Source organism: Venturia canescens, chromosome 4 (genome assembly GCF_019457755.1).
Source record: "Venturia canescens isolate UGA chromosome 4, ASM1945775v1, whole genome shotgun sequence".
Classification (NCBI taxonomy): domain Eukaryota; kingdom Metazoa; phylum Arthropoda; class Insecta; order Hymenoptera; family Ichneumonidae; genus Venturia; species Venturia canescens.
This window is the reverse complement of record NC_057424.1, coordinates 1,998,577-2,013,294: the sequence shown is the minus strand read 5'-3', so window position 1 is coordinate 2,013,294 and position 14,718 is coordinate 1,998,577. Positions and strand designations below refer to the sequence as shown.

At 42.5% G+C, this 14,718-nt stretch overlaps 1 protein-coding gene across 1 annotated transcript; it reads left to right on the top strand.

Annotated features, from left to right (window-relative positions):
• The first annotated feature begins 12,996 nt into the window (after positions 1-12,996).
• Positions 12,997-14,319, top strand: LOC122408936 (uncharacterized protein F54H12.2-like). Its single transcript, XM_043416067.1, has one exon. The coding sequence runs from the start codon at positions 12,997-12,999 to the stop codon at positions 14,317-14,319; it is 1,323 nt and encodes a 440-aa protein (XP_043272002.1).
• The last annotated feature ends 399 nt before the right edge of the window (positions 14,320-14,718 follow it).

Below are 14,718 nucleotides of genomic sequence, written 5' to 3'. Positions count from 1 at the left end.
TTGTTTTCGATGTCTACATCGACAGCTCCATGGTTTTCGATGGCTAGGTATATTTCTCCATGGCTTTCGTCGCCTTGGTATGTTTCTTCATGCTTTTCGAGGTCTAGATCAACGGCTCCGTAGTTTTCAATGTCCAGGTATGTTTTCCCATTGTTTTCGTGGACTAGGTTGACGACTTCATAGTTTTCACTATCCCGGTCGATAGCTCCATAGTTTCCGATGTTAAGGTGAATTTGTCAATGGTTCCCGATATGAAAGTCAATGGCTCCATAGTTTTCGATAGTGTGGTGAGTTTTTCTAAGCTTTTCGATATCTAGGTCGTCGGCTCTATAGTTTACGATGTCTAGTTTGGCGACTATAGGGTTTTCGATGTCTAGGTGGATGCCTTCGTATTTTTCAATATATATTCGACAATTTTATATTTCCCGATATTTAGGTAAACGGTGCAATGGTTTACGATATATTTCCTCATAGTTATCGATATCTAGATCTGCGATTTAATAGTTTGCATTGACGAGGCAGGTTCAGACGTTACAGAAGACCATTAAAAAAATATCACTGGACACCAATAACCATAAAGCTGTGGTCTTAGACATTGAATACCATGGAAACATCTCCTTGGACATTGCAAACCATTGACAGTATCCATGTCAACATGGAATCCATGAATGAAAAGAAGATAGTTTCAAAAATCATTTTTCCAAGTAAACAAGTGGAACTTTTCAAAAAAAGGAATAGGAAATGAAAATATCATCCCATTGCATAGGAATTTCCCAATCTTTCATTGGAAAATTCGATTTGCTGAATGGATAATCAAAATCGTCACCATTATTGCTTGTAAAAGGTTTCAACTCACATGAACATAACCGCACAGTTTTCGTCCGTCTATATAGAAAAATTGGCTGTGTCGATTGCTTTTGGCACATAGAGAAAAGCACTCAACTTGAAACAAATCGTTTTAAAAATTTTCGTCGAAGACGATGAATGTATTTTTTTTCTTAAGTAAATATTGTCACGCCTCTAAAAAATAAGCTAAATTAGAAAAAAAAATAATTGACAAAGTAAAAAAAGAACGCCAATTATTAAAAGTTCGCGACCGTAGTTTCCAATAATTTTCTATATTTGCATTATCAATAAAAAACTTCAAAATATAAAAAAAAAATGAAATTGTTTTCTGAAGTTGACAAATACAGTGAATGAAATACGATTCCTATATAGTTGTCACGCCTCGCAAAAAGAAGTGAAATCAGTAAATTCTAAAACTTCAAAAAGTAAAAAAGGCACGCCAAGTATTAAAAGGTCGTGACCGTCGTTTTAAGTGATTTTCTATATTCGCATTGTCAATAAATAAATTTTAAAAAATGTTTAACTGTGAAAAAATATGAGATCTATTGTAACATATACAGTGAATGAATTACGTTTCCTGTAGGAATTCTGAATTTTGGAAATAAAAAAAAATGAGATCATTTTCTAACGTAGCCAAGTACAGTGAATGAATTAAGGTTCTTGTGGAATTCATTCGTGTACACTTTTAGCCCTAATCCCTCACTTATTCATAAAAATTGTCCAGCAAACGTCACAGAGCAACAAAGGTTTCTCGAATGATTCTGCAATTATTAAGAGATTATCATCTGTTTTTATGCTAGCACGGGTTATAAACTTAAAACAGTTTACGCGTACAAGTGCATGCATTGTATCTATACGATGAACTGCACAAATTCATTTTCAACATTACACACAAGCTTGGCGTGCATGGTTTTCAATCGGAAGCTCGGCGAAGAAATGCCTCATCCGTCCATATATTTGAAGAAAACTTGATGATCCTCTCATGTAATTGTTTTTTAATTTGCCATCCCTTTTCCATCCAACTATTTTATTGAGTAGTTCGACGTAAGATCCCGCGCTGTGTACACAAAGAAAAATATCTATTCTTGACCAGTTTGACTGATAAATTCATTACTCCAAAAGTTTCGTATTCAACGCGTTTTCTTTTCTCAAATCAATGTTTACACAGCTTACTTCTTTGTTCATCCATTTCAATACTTGTGTAATTCATCCAATCATCTGCCCATTTGGTAAAAAAAAGAGTGTACGGACAAACGAGTGAAAGTGACGCGTGGATAAATTAAAATGCGTATGGGCATGAAAGAATGGCCGTATCTATCCGTACAAGATAAAGGCATATAAAGGGATTGATTGATTTCATTTCTTTATCCGTTCGTTTAATTGTTCAATTTTATCCACAAATTTCACCCATCTGTATTGTTTACCAAATCATTATATAACAGGGCCCCTCTTATTTTATTGGGGGATCGGTTTTTTTCACACTCGTTCATACAATTCTAATTAATTATTGTTTTCATAGTAAATTTAAACAATTGTCTCTTCCCGAGCTTCCGATTGAAAACCATGCACGCCAAGCTTGTGTGTAATGTTGAAAATGAATCATTATATACATCATCACATTCAATGTGATATATTAAACTATCGGTGTCAGTGTACAATATTTTACATTTATTCTGATATATCGGAGACATGAATTCGTGATGAAACTCATACAAACATGTTTTCGATATATCTAGAATTGACATTCCAACGTATATCGGTTTATTAAACTTGACCTGCAAGTTCCGTAGCTCTACAGCAATTAAATTTTCAGCGAAAATGCTACGGCTATGAAAGTTGGGTTTCGCAATCATGGCTTCGGCACCAAATCTTCCTGCCCATTCCGTCAAAAGTTTCACTTGAACATGACTTCGAACATCTTCCATCGTTTTCCCAAAAACCGCATTGTTCATTAGTTTAAACAGATTTTTTTCAAACTCATTCTTGGCATTTGTTCGAAACTGGGTATTCAGGTCGATATATTTCTGAAGCCATGATGATTGCCTAAATTTCAAAATCCGATGTATTTTCATGAGTTTTACACCGTGTTTTAAGCATTGCTGTAATGCGCGATAGTGAATGATGTACCGCTTTTTCGCCTGCAGTGAAGCAATGAGCTTCTCGTGCTGTTTACCCGGAGGTTTTTCGTGGCTCGGACAGAATGGTAAATCACTATGGATATCATGTAGGTCTTCTGGATATTCTAAATCGACCTCAAGCAGATAACCATGTGTACCATTCAATGGAATCGATTCTACATCGAAATTCTCAACATTTTCAATAAACTCAAACTGATCGTAGGGCAATGCTTGGCTCATTGCCCATCCATATAAATTATTAACATCATAGTACATTAAAAACGTGGACGGTTCTGATGGGTCATACGATGGCATGTATTTATTATTGGCGCGGGCATATCTACCACTGCATTGGCTTAGACCCCCCCGAATGCCCCTTTCTACAAATAAGACCATGTCAATATCTGTGAGCAATTCGAATCTGATCTTTGTGTATCGCATCATTGCATCCCAGGTGTATCCAGGAAGTGTATAATAATATGCGGGATCAAGACCGTAACTTTTCAAACAGGTGTTACGAAAGTTTTCAAAAATGTCAGCTAGTAATAAAACATCGGTTTTCAAATACAAATCACTGTATTCGCCAAGCGTTTGAGTGGAAAACCGCTCCCAAACGGTTAAAGCATGAGCATACTCACTTTCCGATACCGTTGAATCGGTTAAAGAACTATAGAATGATTCTCGCGGTGGAAGTGCCGTTTCCTCCAGTCTGTCAAAACTATCGATGTACTCGTATGGGAATACACCTTTTCGCGTTAGCAGATTGAAGTTATCGGTATCTCGGAATTCAGATTTTAAAACCGTGAGTTGATCATGAGTCAAGAAAGATGCCAATTTATCAAGACTTGTGTTCAGAAATCTATATGAATCAATGAAGCGCAACTTAATATTTTTCCTATAATCCTTCGAAGTTATAACGGTTTTCGAAAAAGAAATATACTTTTCTTTCGTTATGGGTAGTAAATCGGTTTTTCCCTCAAACGCTGTAGCTACTTCTTTTATAATAAAATGAGCATCATAGCCCGACAAATTATGGAAAACTATGGGGATGAAGAATGATTCTTGATATTTTAAATTACAGTCCTGGTGCGCTGGACCTCTGAATTTGCCTGTTAAATGGCAATGATCGCGTACTCGAACATCATACTCTACGAATGATTTCTCACAGATATGACATTCCTTATTTTCTCGGAATTTTCGCCATTCTTGAGGAGTCAATTCATTCATCGGAATAATGGTATATAAAATGGTTGCTACTTGTTTCGCCAATTGTTCTAATCTACGTACGAACCATTGAACGCAGTCCTCGCCCCGATGTGTGTGATACCCTGACAATGATTCGTCATACGAGCAGTTGACGTAGTATCCCACGCTGAAGACTTGGTGATGTTGATATTTATTGCGGTCCATATCTTCAGCCGTGGTTTTTTTCAAAATGCACTCGAGGTTGGCATACACGATAAACGGTAGAAGCTCCTTTCGATTCACGTTCTTGAATTCCAACCATTTGTCATGTGCGTTCGGCAGCAGAATCGCGCAATTATTCATCTCGCCACAATCCACCTCATGTGATTGGAGCTTCTCATGAGATGAAAAATAATGCAGGCATCTATGAATGAGCAGAAAAAAGAAACATTTTTTTTGATTACCCACAAATCTTTATTATATTTTTAAAATCTTTATATATAGTAGTATACTGATATCACTTACCGATCACAGATGTATTTTCGACCATTGTGAGTATTCAGTTGCTTGCTCACTAAATGGGAAAGATTTTTAATCCATGTGAAGTGTCCCACATTTGTACCCATCACATCTTCTATGTACAGCAAATTGATGTGTCGCTCCCTTTTTTGTTTACTCAATCGAATAGGTTGAACAACATCATTCGGTGCACTATATATATTTATCGAGAGATTGTTGAGGCTCTCAAATTTATTTATTTGATTTAAAGTCATGGGGAAGTTGATACCCGCAAGATTTAAGATCGTTGAGTAGTGTGGATATGATGATGAGCGATCACTATGATTGGCGGCGGGGTGGAGGGCCGCAACGATCGCCCAGCCGAAACACGCGTTATCATTAGATTTCACATTGATCACTGCTTTTTTCAATCTAATGTGTTTTGATAATGTTATATGACAACCCGCACGCATAGAATTATATTTATTAATGTTCACAGTTAAATTCAAAATTGAACTTAATGTCCAACCACTATCACTTTCTTGAAATTCATCGAGGGATTTTAGCGTTGGCTCAACAACATGATTTCGATACCATTCGCTTATATCACATGTTTCGAGCAGTGCAACTGTCTTTGTAATTATACTTTTATTTGCATACCTGCCATTCACCGTGAACTCGCCATTAAATTCGGTATTAACTTTTATGCTGCTATGTTTGGAAATATTGTCCACCACTTGCAATGCCACCAAGTCGTATGAGTCTTGAAGGAATTTTCGTGGATCGATGTAATTTTTAGTAATTACAGCACCGGTTAGCACACGATTTCCAAACGCTGTGTCGACTTCACACCACACCAAGTTTCGATCATTTAGCCCATCACCCGTGTGAATGAATTGGGAACGGGTTGTTGTTTTCAAAGTTTCTAAACGTATAATTCGCGCAATTAATGACCGTTGTGATGCTATATTCAATCGAGCACGTTTGGAAGAATAACGTTTCGTTACACCCCCACGGATCGACATCTTTCTTTTAAACTATCCTTTTACCAAGTATGATGTAAGAATCGAATATACGAAGATGACAATCTATTAGTAGGTATTTCTTCGAAATGATAATATCAGTAACCAAGCTCGGGAAAAATTGTGGGTGGGCGGCTATTCGGAGAAAAAACCTAGGAGACATCTTTTTCGGAAACAATGTCGTGTAAATGCAGGTGCTCCTGACTTTACCATACCGTGAAAAAGCCTTTTTGCCGAAAGACTTAATTAAAGACGTCATGGATGACGATCGAATTTCTTTCCAGAGTTTCACGAAAAACCCAGAGGACATATTTTTCGGGAACAATGGACCAGTCGTGGGAATGCAGGTGCTAGTAATTCTGAATCTTGGAAACGTACAAGTCGGTTCCCCCTTTTTTTCATGACTTAAATTTAATTAGGAAACGTCATGGTCATCTTGCAATGCTCGAGACAAATCTCTCGTTTCGGAGGTCATAAATCCTATACTTTATTACTACCGCACAGGTTGCTGCTGTTTCTTAGGGATGAAGCCATGATTGACTTCTCCTTTGAAAAAAAAACCCTGTGTGAAAGTTCATGTGAAAAAAAAAAAACCATTGTTCAAAAACTCTTGCTAAAAGTTATAAATTTTATTGTCTCACTCCCTCTCTCGCACCCTCCACTTGACCATTACCCATCCTCTCACTCCGCGTCGCCACTACCCTCATCCTCTCTCTGACCATTCCCTCCACATACCTCCGAGTTCCCCCTCCATACCCTGCAACAGACCCCGCGCTCCTCCGCCCCCCCCCCCTGAGATTCCCATCTCCTTCACGCACCTCCGAATTCCCCCTCCACACAGCTCACCCTGCCCCGCAACAGACCCCGCGCTCCCCCGTCCCCGCACCCCCCTGAGATCCCTGGTCCAGCTCTCTCCTAGCTTCTCTACTCGCGTACCATGTTTGTTTATTGGAATATCAACGATCAACTAACCTTGGTTAATTGGTCGTTGATTTGACAGCTGATTATTGCGAGATGATGACCTTCCGAGTTCTAAAGAGATGAAGCGAGTGAAAATGTTTGACGATCGAGTGTAGGTCTAGCTGGTTACAATTTTCTATGTACGGATCTCGAGGTTACAGGTTTGCGGGGCGTGGCCCTCGACGGTATCCACGACCGCGGTACGGAGGACCGAATATTGCAGGTAGGAATTCGTGGAGCGGATATTTCGTAAATGGGCTATTACCGAAACTGATTATCGTAAGTATACGAGAGTTAATTTTTTCAGGGGGACGTACCGCGCTCGTGAGATCGCGCCAGCACCGGATGAAGCTATCGGATATCGTCTGGAGACTTTTGCTGATAAGGGTGATCAGCAAAACACTTCTCCGCTCGCGTGAGAAAGAAATTGTGATGACTTCATCTCGCGAGCCGTTGTGTATCGGATATTCTCAACGGATGCGAGCGCGGCGGTGAGCCACGTGGTGCTCCTGTTACCACGGGGCTAAATAGCGAGTAGGCATATCTCTTTCCTTCTCTCTCGTTTACGAATTCAATAGCGGCCGCTCTCAAGTGTCTTCGCTGGTTCGAACTCGAAGAGCGTGCACATCTCTGTGCGTACAAGTATATGTATGTATGTATATGTATGTATGTGTATGTATATGTATATGTATGTGTGCACAATAAAATTTATATATCTATAGTATGGGTTTCGGGGTTGATTTCGAAAGTCGTAGTTAGTCGTCGACGAGGGGGTAGACCCTAGGACGTAACACATATAACCTATTTACAAATGATATAAATGATAAACTTATTTTCAGTCAAACGAATTAATGAAATCTTAAAAAGTTTCGTCGACATGCACCGCGTATTTTTTTATTTTATTCTTTTTTACACACGTCGGATCACAGACTACATTTACGCGACTGCTTTTATACCGGTTTAGTTTAGCATTCCACAGGTTTTAGTACTATGCACTTCGTTAGATGACGAAAGTTTTTTTTATTTATCCCACACGCATTCCATAATGTCAAAACTCCGTTTGTTTATACGATGATCGAAAACTGACACATGGTTTATATATATATATATATAATATAATATTCACGGAGTCTGAGCGCGGTCGGGGTAAGACTCAAAAGTTAGAAGGCCTAAAATGGCGAACAGGCATTCTGTATAACGCATATATAGATATACAGAATGCCTGTTCGCTATTTTAGGCCTTCTAACACTTGAGCCTCACCCGCGGTCGGCCTAGCAGCTGGAGGAGCCGACATCGTTGAGCCAATCAGAGTGCGTAGAGGCAACAACTCTACTACCACTAACTACGTCAAAACGCGTATACGTATACGTCGAACTCGTGATGTGTCAGTAACTTTTGCATAATCTTGAGCCCGTGCAAAGTTTTTTCTCAGCAATTACGCTACCGATCGTGTTGATTTTGGGCGCAATCTAAAGAGAATTTCTTAATTAGCTGAAAGTGCAATTTTCAAAGCCTCAGATGACTCATAACTTCGGTAATTCAAAAAAATCACTTGCCAATTTTACCCCCACCACGGCGAATCGTTTTATTCAGAGAAAGTATACTCGGCGAGAGCCTCGGGCCAGCAGACGACAGGGCTGTCAATGTACTTGTCCCGAGACTCTACCGAGTCTCTTGATACTGTTACCGGAAAATAAAAGCTCTATACATGTTTCAACTGCTCGAATTCTTTATATTATACCGCCCCGCAGGAAACGTGGTCATTCGCGCAGATGGATGTACGGTGGAAGCATCCCTGGACCTCAATGATCTGTGGTCCCACAGGCTGCGGTAAAACGTACTTTGTAAAAAAGTTTTTAAAGTTTATTTCACGGATGAACAGTGAGCCGTTTGAGAGAGTCATTTTCTATTACTCCGAGTGGCAGTCAGCGTACACGGAGTATGGTGAATCAATAGAGTTCCATGAGGGTCTACCTCAGAGTGCTGATTATGCTAACGACCCTCGCGCAAAACTTCTCATAATCGATGATTTGATGCGCGAGGCGTCTAACAACAATGTTGTGGACCTTTTCACCAAAGGCAGTCATCATAAAAATCTGAGCGTTATTTTTATTACCCAGAACTTATTCCATCAAGGACACGGCCAGCGAGATATCTCGCTGAATGCCAACTATATAGTGATTTTCAAAAATCCCCGTGATCGTGCTCAAATTCAGCATCTCGCGCGACAGGTGTATCCTGAAAACCCGCGTTTCCTACAGGAGGCGTACCACGACGCAACATCCAAGCCGCACGGTTATTTGCTACTCGACCTGAAACAATCGACGCCTGACAACTGTAGATTCCGTACCTGTATTTTTCCCGACGACCCCCATCATTTTGTCTACGTACCGCGGAAAAAGTTTAAAAGCGGATGCAATGCTGGTGAATTACCAGTTCAGCGCATGTAATGGCGCCCAAAGGGTTATCGTACTGTGATAAATGCATGATCGTTTTGAGCGCACTTCAGCGAGCTAACAAAATAACGCAAGGACCCAACACCTGTGGAAACACCTCCCACCCTTATTATTGTATTGGTCTATGCGTGTGGTATATTCTTAAAGGCACCGCTACCCCCCATCCCTATAGGTCGAAAAAATCGGCTAAAAGGGGCGATACGTCGAGAGGTTAGACAGTTTGACACGCGTAATGGAGCGAAACGGTGCACCGCTCTGTAAAAAGCACGTGACGATACTACGGGCTCTTCAGTATCTCAATAAAGAGCAGCGCGAGGCTGTCCTGCGTAAAGCGGATCCAAGCATCGTCCGCTGTATCTGCGAGTGTGCCTTGAACGTTCTTTGTGGTAACGTTCCTTTGAAGGCTGATCAGCGAAAAAAGCTACGACGACACGCTCCCGCTCTCCGTCGTTTAGCCGCGAAAAAAGGCTGCTGGAAAAGTAAAAAACGTTTTGTTATCCAGAGCGGCGGGTTTCTACCGCTCCTACTAGCACCGATACTAGGCACTGTTCTATCGAGCCTGATTGGCGGACGGGGATGATGGAGCACGCGAGAAAAATGGTTCTTATCCCTGAGGAGCATGTGGCACAGCTGGGCATGCAAAACCAGAGACAGCCAACGGCCGGCTGGAACGCCTCGGCACAACCGCCACAATCTACTGATACCGTATTATCCAGACTGGACGCGGAGATGAATGAAATTTTGAACTCTAATACCTACAAGAATGAGAGGGAAAAATGGACAGCGTACCTGGTTGTGCTACAGCGTTATCTCCATTTTTCTGATGACGAGAGAGCTCGACAACACAGCGATCTTATGAAGAACGACCATGCAACGACGCCTAATTATGATAAAAGTGAAAAAGGAGAAACTCGTAACGGCATGAACGATTCCGTCATAATTGAAAGCATACCAGCCAAATATCGCACTAAAGCGAAGTTGCTGCTCCGCCGTTTACATGACGCACCACGCAGCAATTTTTCTTGGGATTCCGGAGGAGTCGTATCGATTGAGGGTAGCCCGATTCAGGGCTCGAATATTGTTGATCTTGTGAACGACGCCATGAGAGCTAGAAAAATATCTAAACCGGCGGGGCGTGGTGCTTTCGCTAAATTTCTGAGAGCAATACAGACACCGCGGGAGTTCATCGGCAATGACGCGTTGTGGCAGGAGACAAGGGCCAATTCAACGCTACGACCGTCGCAGCTCGAGGAGAGCAGCAACAGCAGTACAAACAGCGACAGTACAGGTGCGACGAGTCAGTCGCCGTTCTTCAGCGGCCGCGATAGCAAATCAGATAACGCAGGGCAGAGCGGCAACGGTTATCCTAATAAATATCATAAGAAAAGACATGTAACCTGGGTTAACCTCAAATTATAAATATGAAAACGTTGGAAAAAGTGTATTTTAATCCATCCCATGAAGCATCGTTTTCAGGTGCTACTAAACTGCTACGTCTGGCACGTCAGAAAAAAGTATCCAGAACGAAGACTCTGCAGTGGCTTGAGGGACAGAATGCTTACACGAAACACAAACCCGTGCGACAGCACTTTCCGCGACGTTTTTATAACGTACGGAACATTGATGATTTTTGGGAAGCTGATCTGGTAGATCTTCGCTCAATTAAAGATTATAACGACGGCTATGTTTATCTACTCGTTGTGATAGACACTCTCAGTAAATTCGCATGGGTTCAACCTCTACGCGACAAATCTGCCGCCTCTGTGGCTAAAGCGTTTAATCTCATCTTGTCTAAGAAAAATAGCAACGGTCGATCACCCGTTTATCTGCAGACGGATAGAGGTAAAGAATTCGTAGGTGCTGCGTTTCAGGATTTCCTAAAGAAAAAAGACATACAGTTTCGCATTGCGAGAAACCCCGATATCAAAGCGGCTATTGTCGAGAGATTCAATAGAACGCTGAAGGAGAGAATGTGGCGCTATTTCACGTATTCCCGGCAAAAACGCTACCTCGACGTTCTACAGAGCATTGTTTCAGCATACAACAACTCTACGCATAGCGCTATAAAAATGAAGCCCGTCTCAGTGACGTTTGCTACAGCCGCTAAGGCTCGGAATAACCTGATACAGCGATACAAAAGACCAGAGCATTGTCTCCCTAAATATAAGGTGGGTGACATTGTGCGTATCAGTAGCGCGAAGGCGGCCTTTGCAAAAGGTTACAAAGGTGGCTGGAGTAGCGAGCTATTCAAGATTCACCGTGTGTCGTTCGGCATTTGCCCTGCGGTATACTTCCTGCGCGATCTCCACGACGAGGATATTGATGGTATATTTTATGAGCCCGAGCTATCGAGAGTGCAAACAAAGCAGGTTAAACAGCGGGCGTTAAAATGAAAGACGAGTTTTACATGGTTTTGCCTAGTAATAGTAGTATGGATTATTATCCCGATAATGTAACAACACGGTATACCACACATCTACCGCAGCGTATGTCTCTTCACGGTAGTTGGGCTGTTTCATTAGCTGAGATCCATATACCCGCAACCATTTTACACGTGCCTACCGATGGCAAGCGAAACTTTCTGAATATGACAACGGAGCAGGCGGTTGGTATCTCAACGAAGTACGTACCTGTCGAGGGCGCGCGAAACCTCCTGAGTGTGACAACGAGGCAGCCGGCTGGTACCCCGGTGAAGCACGTGCCTATCGAGCGCGAGTTGGCGACCGGTGGTTCAACGGCTTTTGTTTTTAAGGAAGATAACGCCTGTGTGCCACCCGGTGTATACCACAGCATAGGGACATTGCTCGAGGCTATTAACGAAATACCTTATGTCACGGGCCATTTGAAATTCAAGTACGCCCGCAACGGGTATGTGACGGTGAAGCGCGTCTGCGAATCCTGTAAGAACCTGGAGCATACCTTTTTTTTCTCCGACGTACTGAGCAAGGTTTTAGGGTTCACCGAAACAGGATGCGTAGTAGTACCCCGTGGAGGATACACTGCTCAGAGGCCTGCCAATTTAGCCAACGGGACCCCCAACATGATGTACGTTTATACCGATATCTGCGAGCCCTATATTACCGGTGATGTTCGCACACCATTGCTACGTGTTGTGCCTGTTGCTATCGCCGATGCCCATAATTACGGATCTGTGAGGATAAAAAGCTTCTCGCCACCGCGTTATATTCCCTTACTACATACTAGTTTTCAAACAATAACCATTGATATAAGGGATGAGTTTGGCGAGCCAATACCATTCGAGCACGGGACGCTGACGGTGACGCTACAGTTCAAACGTATAGACTGACCTGGGTGTATCTACAATGGATTACTATGACGAGTACTTCGAGATGCAAACGGGGAGTGGGGCTCAAACAGGCTATGGCGGTATCAGCCATGTGTATATCGGCTCACCAAACCAGCGAGGTCATGGTATTGGAAGTTTTTTAGGGGGTCTCTTTCGACGTATCATACCTCTCTTGAAACAGGGGGCTCGGACTGTTGGTAGAGAGGCGCTTCGCTCGGGGATTAACATGGCCTCTGATGTCGTTAACTCCGGTGTACAACCGAGAGAAGCGTTTCAAACACGCCTGCGCGAATCAGGGCAAAACCTGAGGCGTAAAGCTGAGGAAAAAATTACATCGCTCATGAAGGGCTCCGGCTATAAAGGCAGCAAAATTAATAAACTGATGCATTCTGCTGCGGGGAGCGTATCACGGCGCAACTCTGTGAAAAGAAAGGCAGTGAAATCGCGAAAACGTTCAAGCGGCGGTGGCGCGAGAACGAAGTGTGTTAAGAAGAGGAAGAAGGGTGTGAGAGGTAGAAGATCATCGGCTAAACCACGCGTCACGAGACGTAACAAGAAACCAAGAACAGTGACGGATATTTTTGCTTAAACTGCGCTCTGAAAAATGGCGTTCCTACACGCGCAATCGTGCGAGTGTCTTAAGTCGGAGCTTGAATTATTTTCATTACCGCCAACCCAGACAACGATCGAGGGGACACACTCTGTATACTACAAACCAATCTCATCGCTGACGGATGATTCACCGATAGAATTTGTCGTCCCAGGCCAGGGGGATGAGTACATTGATCTCGCGCATACAATGCTAAGTATACGCGTTAAGATAGATGCTCCAGATTATAAAAAGACAGGGGGGTTAGAGGGCGTATCACCCGATGTAGGACCTGTCAATAATCTCCTACACTCAATGTTCAGCCAGATCGATGTATTTTTGAATCAAAAACTTGTGTCTCCTCCTAACAATGCTTATGCTTATAGAGCTTATATTGAAACTCTGTTGAACTACGCGTACGCCGCGAAGACCTCGCATCTTACGAGCGCTTTATGGTATAGCGATACAGAGGGAGCAATGGATGATAAGGGCGATGGTAACAAAGGACTTGTAGAGAGACGGGATGCATTAGGCAAGGATAGAACGATCGATCTTCTTGGACATCTGCATTGCGATATCTTCAATCAGGAAAGGTTTTTGCTGAACGGTGTTGAGATGCGTTTGCGACTCGTGCAGAACAATAGCGCTTTCTGTCTCATGACTGATTTGAAAAACTGTAAAATCCGCATTACAGAAGCCTCGCTAATCGTGCGACGCGTTAAGATAGCGCCCGGTATACTCCTGTCTCATGCGAGAGCTCTGTCCAAATCTACAGCAGAATATCCGCTGACGCGTGTCGAGGTTAAAGCTATATCCATGCACGCCGGAATACACGGCGATACTCTTGATAACGTCATACTGGGCCAACTACCAAAACGTATAATAATTGGTTTTGTCGATAATAAGGCTTTCAACGGTGATTATGGCAAAAATCCGTTCAATTTTCACCACTACTCGATCAATTATCTTTCTTTATATGTAGACGGCCAACAGATACCGTCAAAACCTCTGCAGACAGACTTCACAGATAGTAATATGTATGTGGATGCATATCACACGTTATTTTCTGGCTCGGGTATTCACTTTCTCAACGACGGTAATTGTATCTCGTGTTTGAACTACCCATACGGCCATTGCCTTTTCGCGTTTGATCTGACACCCGATCTCTCTGCTAATAGTAGCACCCACTGGAATCTGGTGAGGCATGGCAGCGTGAGGATAGAAGTACGCTTCGCGGGGTCTTTACCTACAACGATTAACTGTATTGTGTACGCTGAATATGATAATGTGCTTGAGATTGACTCATCCAGACAGGTCATCGTAGATTTCAGCGGTTGATGAGCGAGAGAGAGAAGCACCCTCAGTTTTCACTGAGCATTCAAAGAGTGACGGTCAAATAAAAAAGACGGCATCATGTATATTGTTATTGATGTGCAGGGCATGAGAGGTAGAGATAACCAGTTTATACCTAAAGAAGTAGCCGTCGTATCGGTAAAAACTGAAGACTATGGTCACTGGATTGTAAAGCCGCCCTATACGGACGATAACTTGCCAGTCTTTGTAAAGCGTCAAAATATGTGGCTACGCGATAATGTCCATGGTATAGAATGGTTTAAAGGCGATACATCGCTACAAGCGTTGGAGACAAATCTGAAAAGGATTGCGGGTCAGGCGACACGGATTTTCACGCGCGGCTCTGACAAATCATCGTATCTGGCGCAACTCACGGGCTATTTT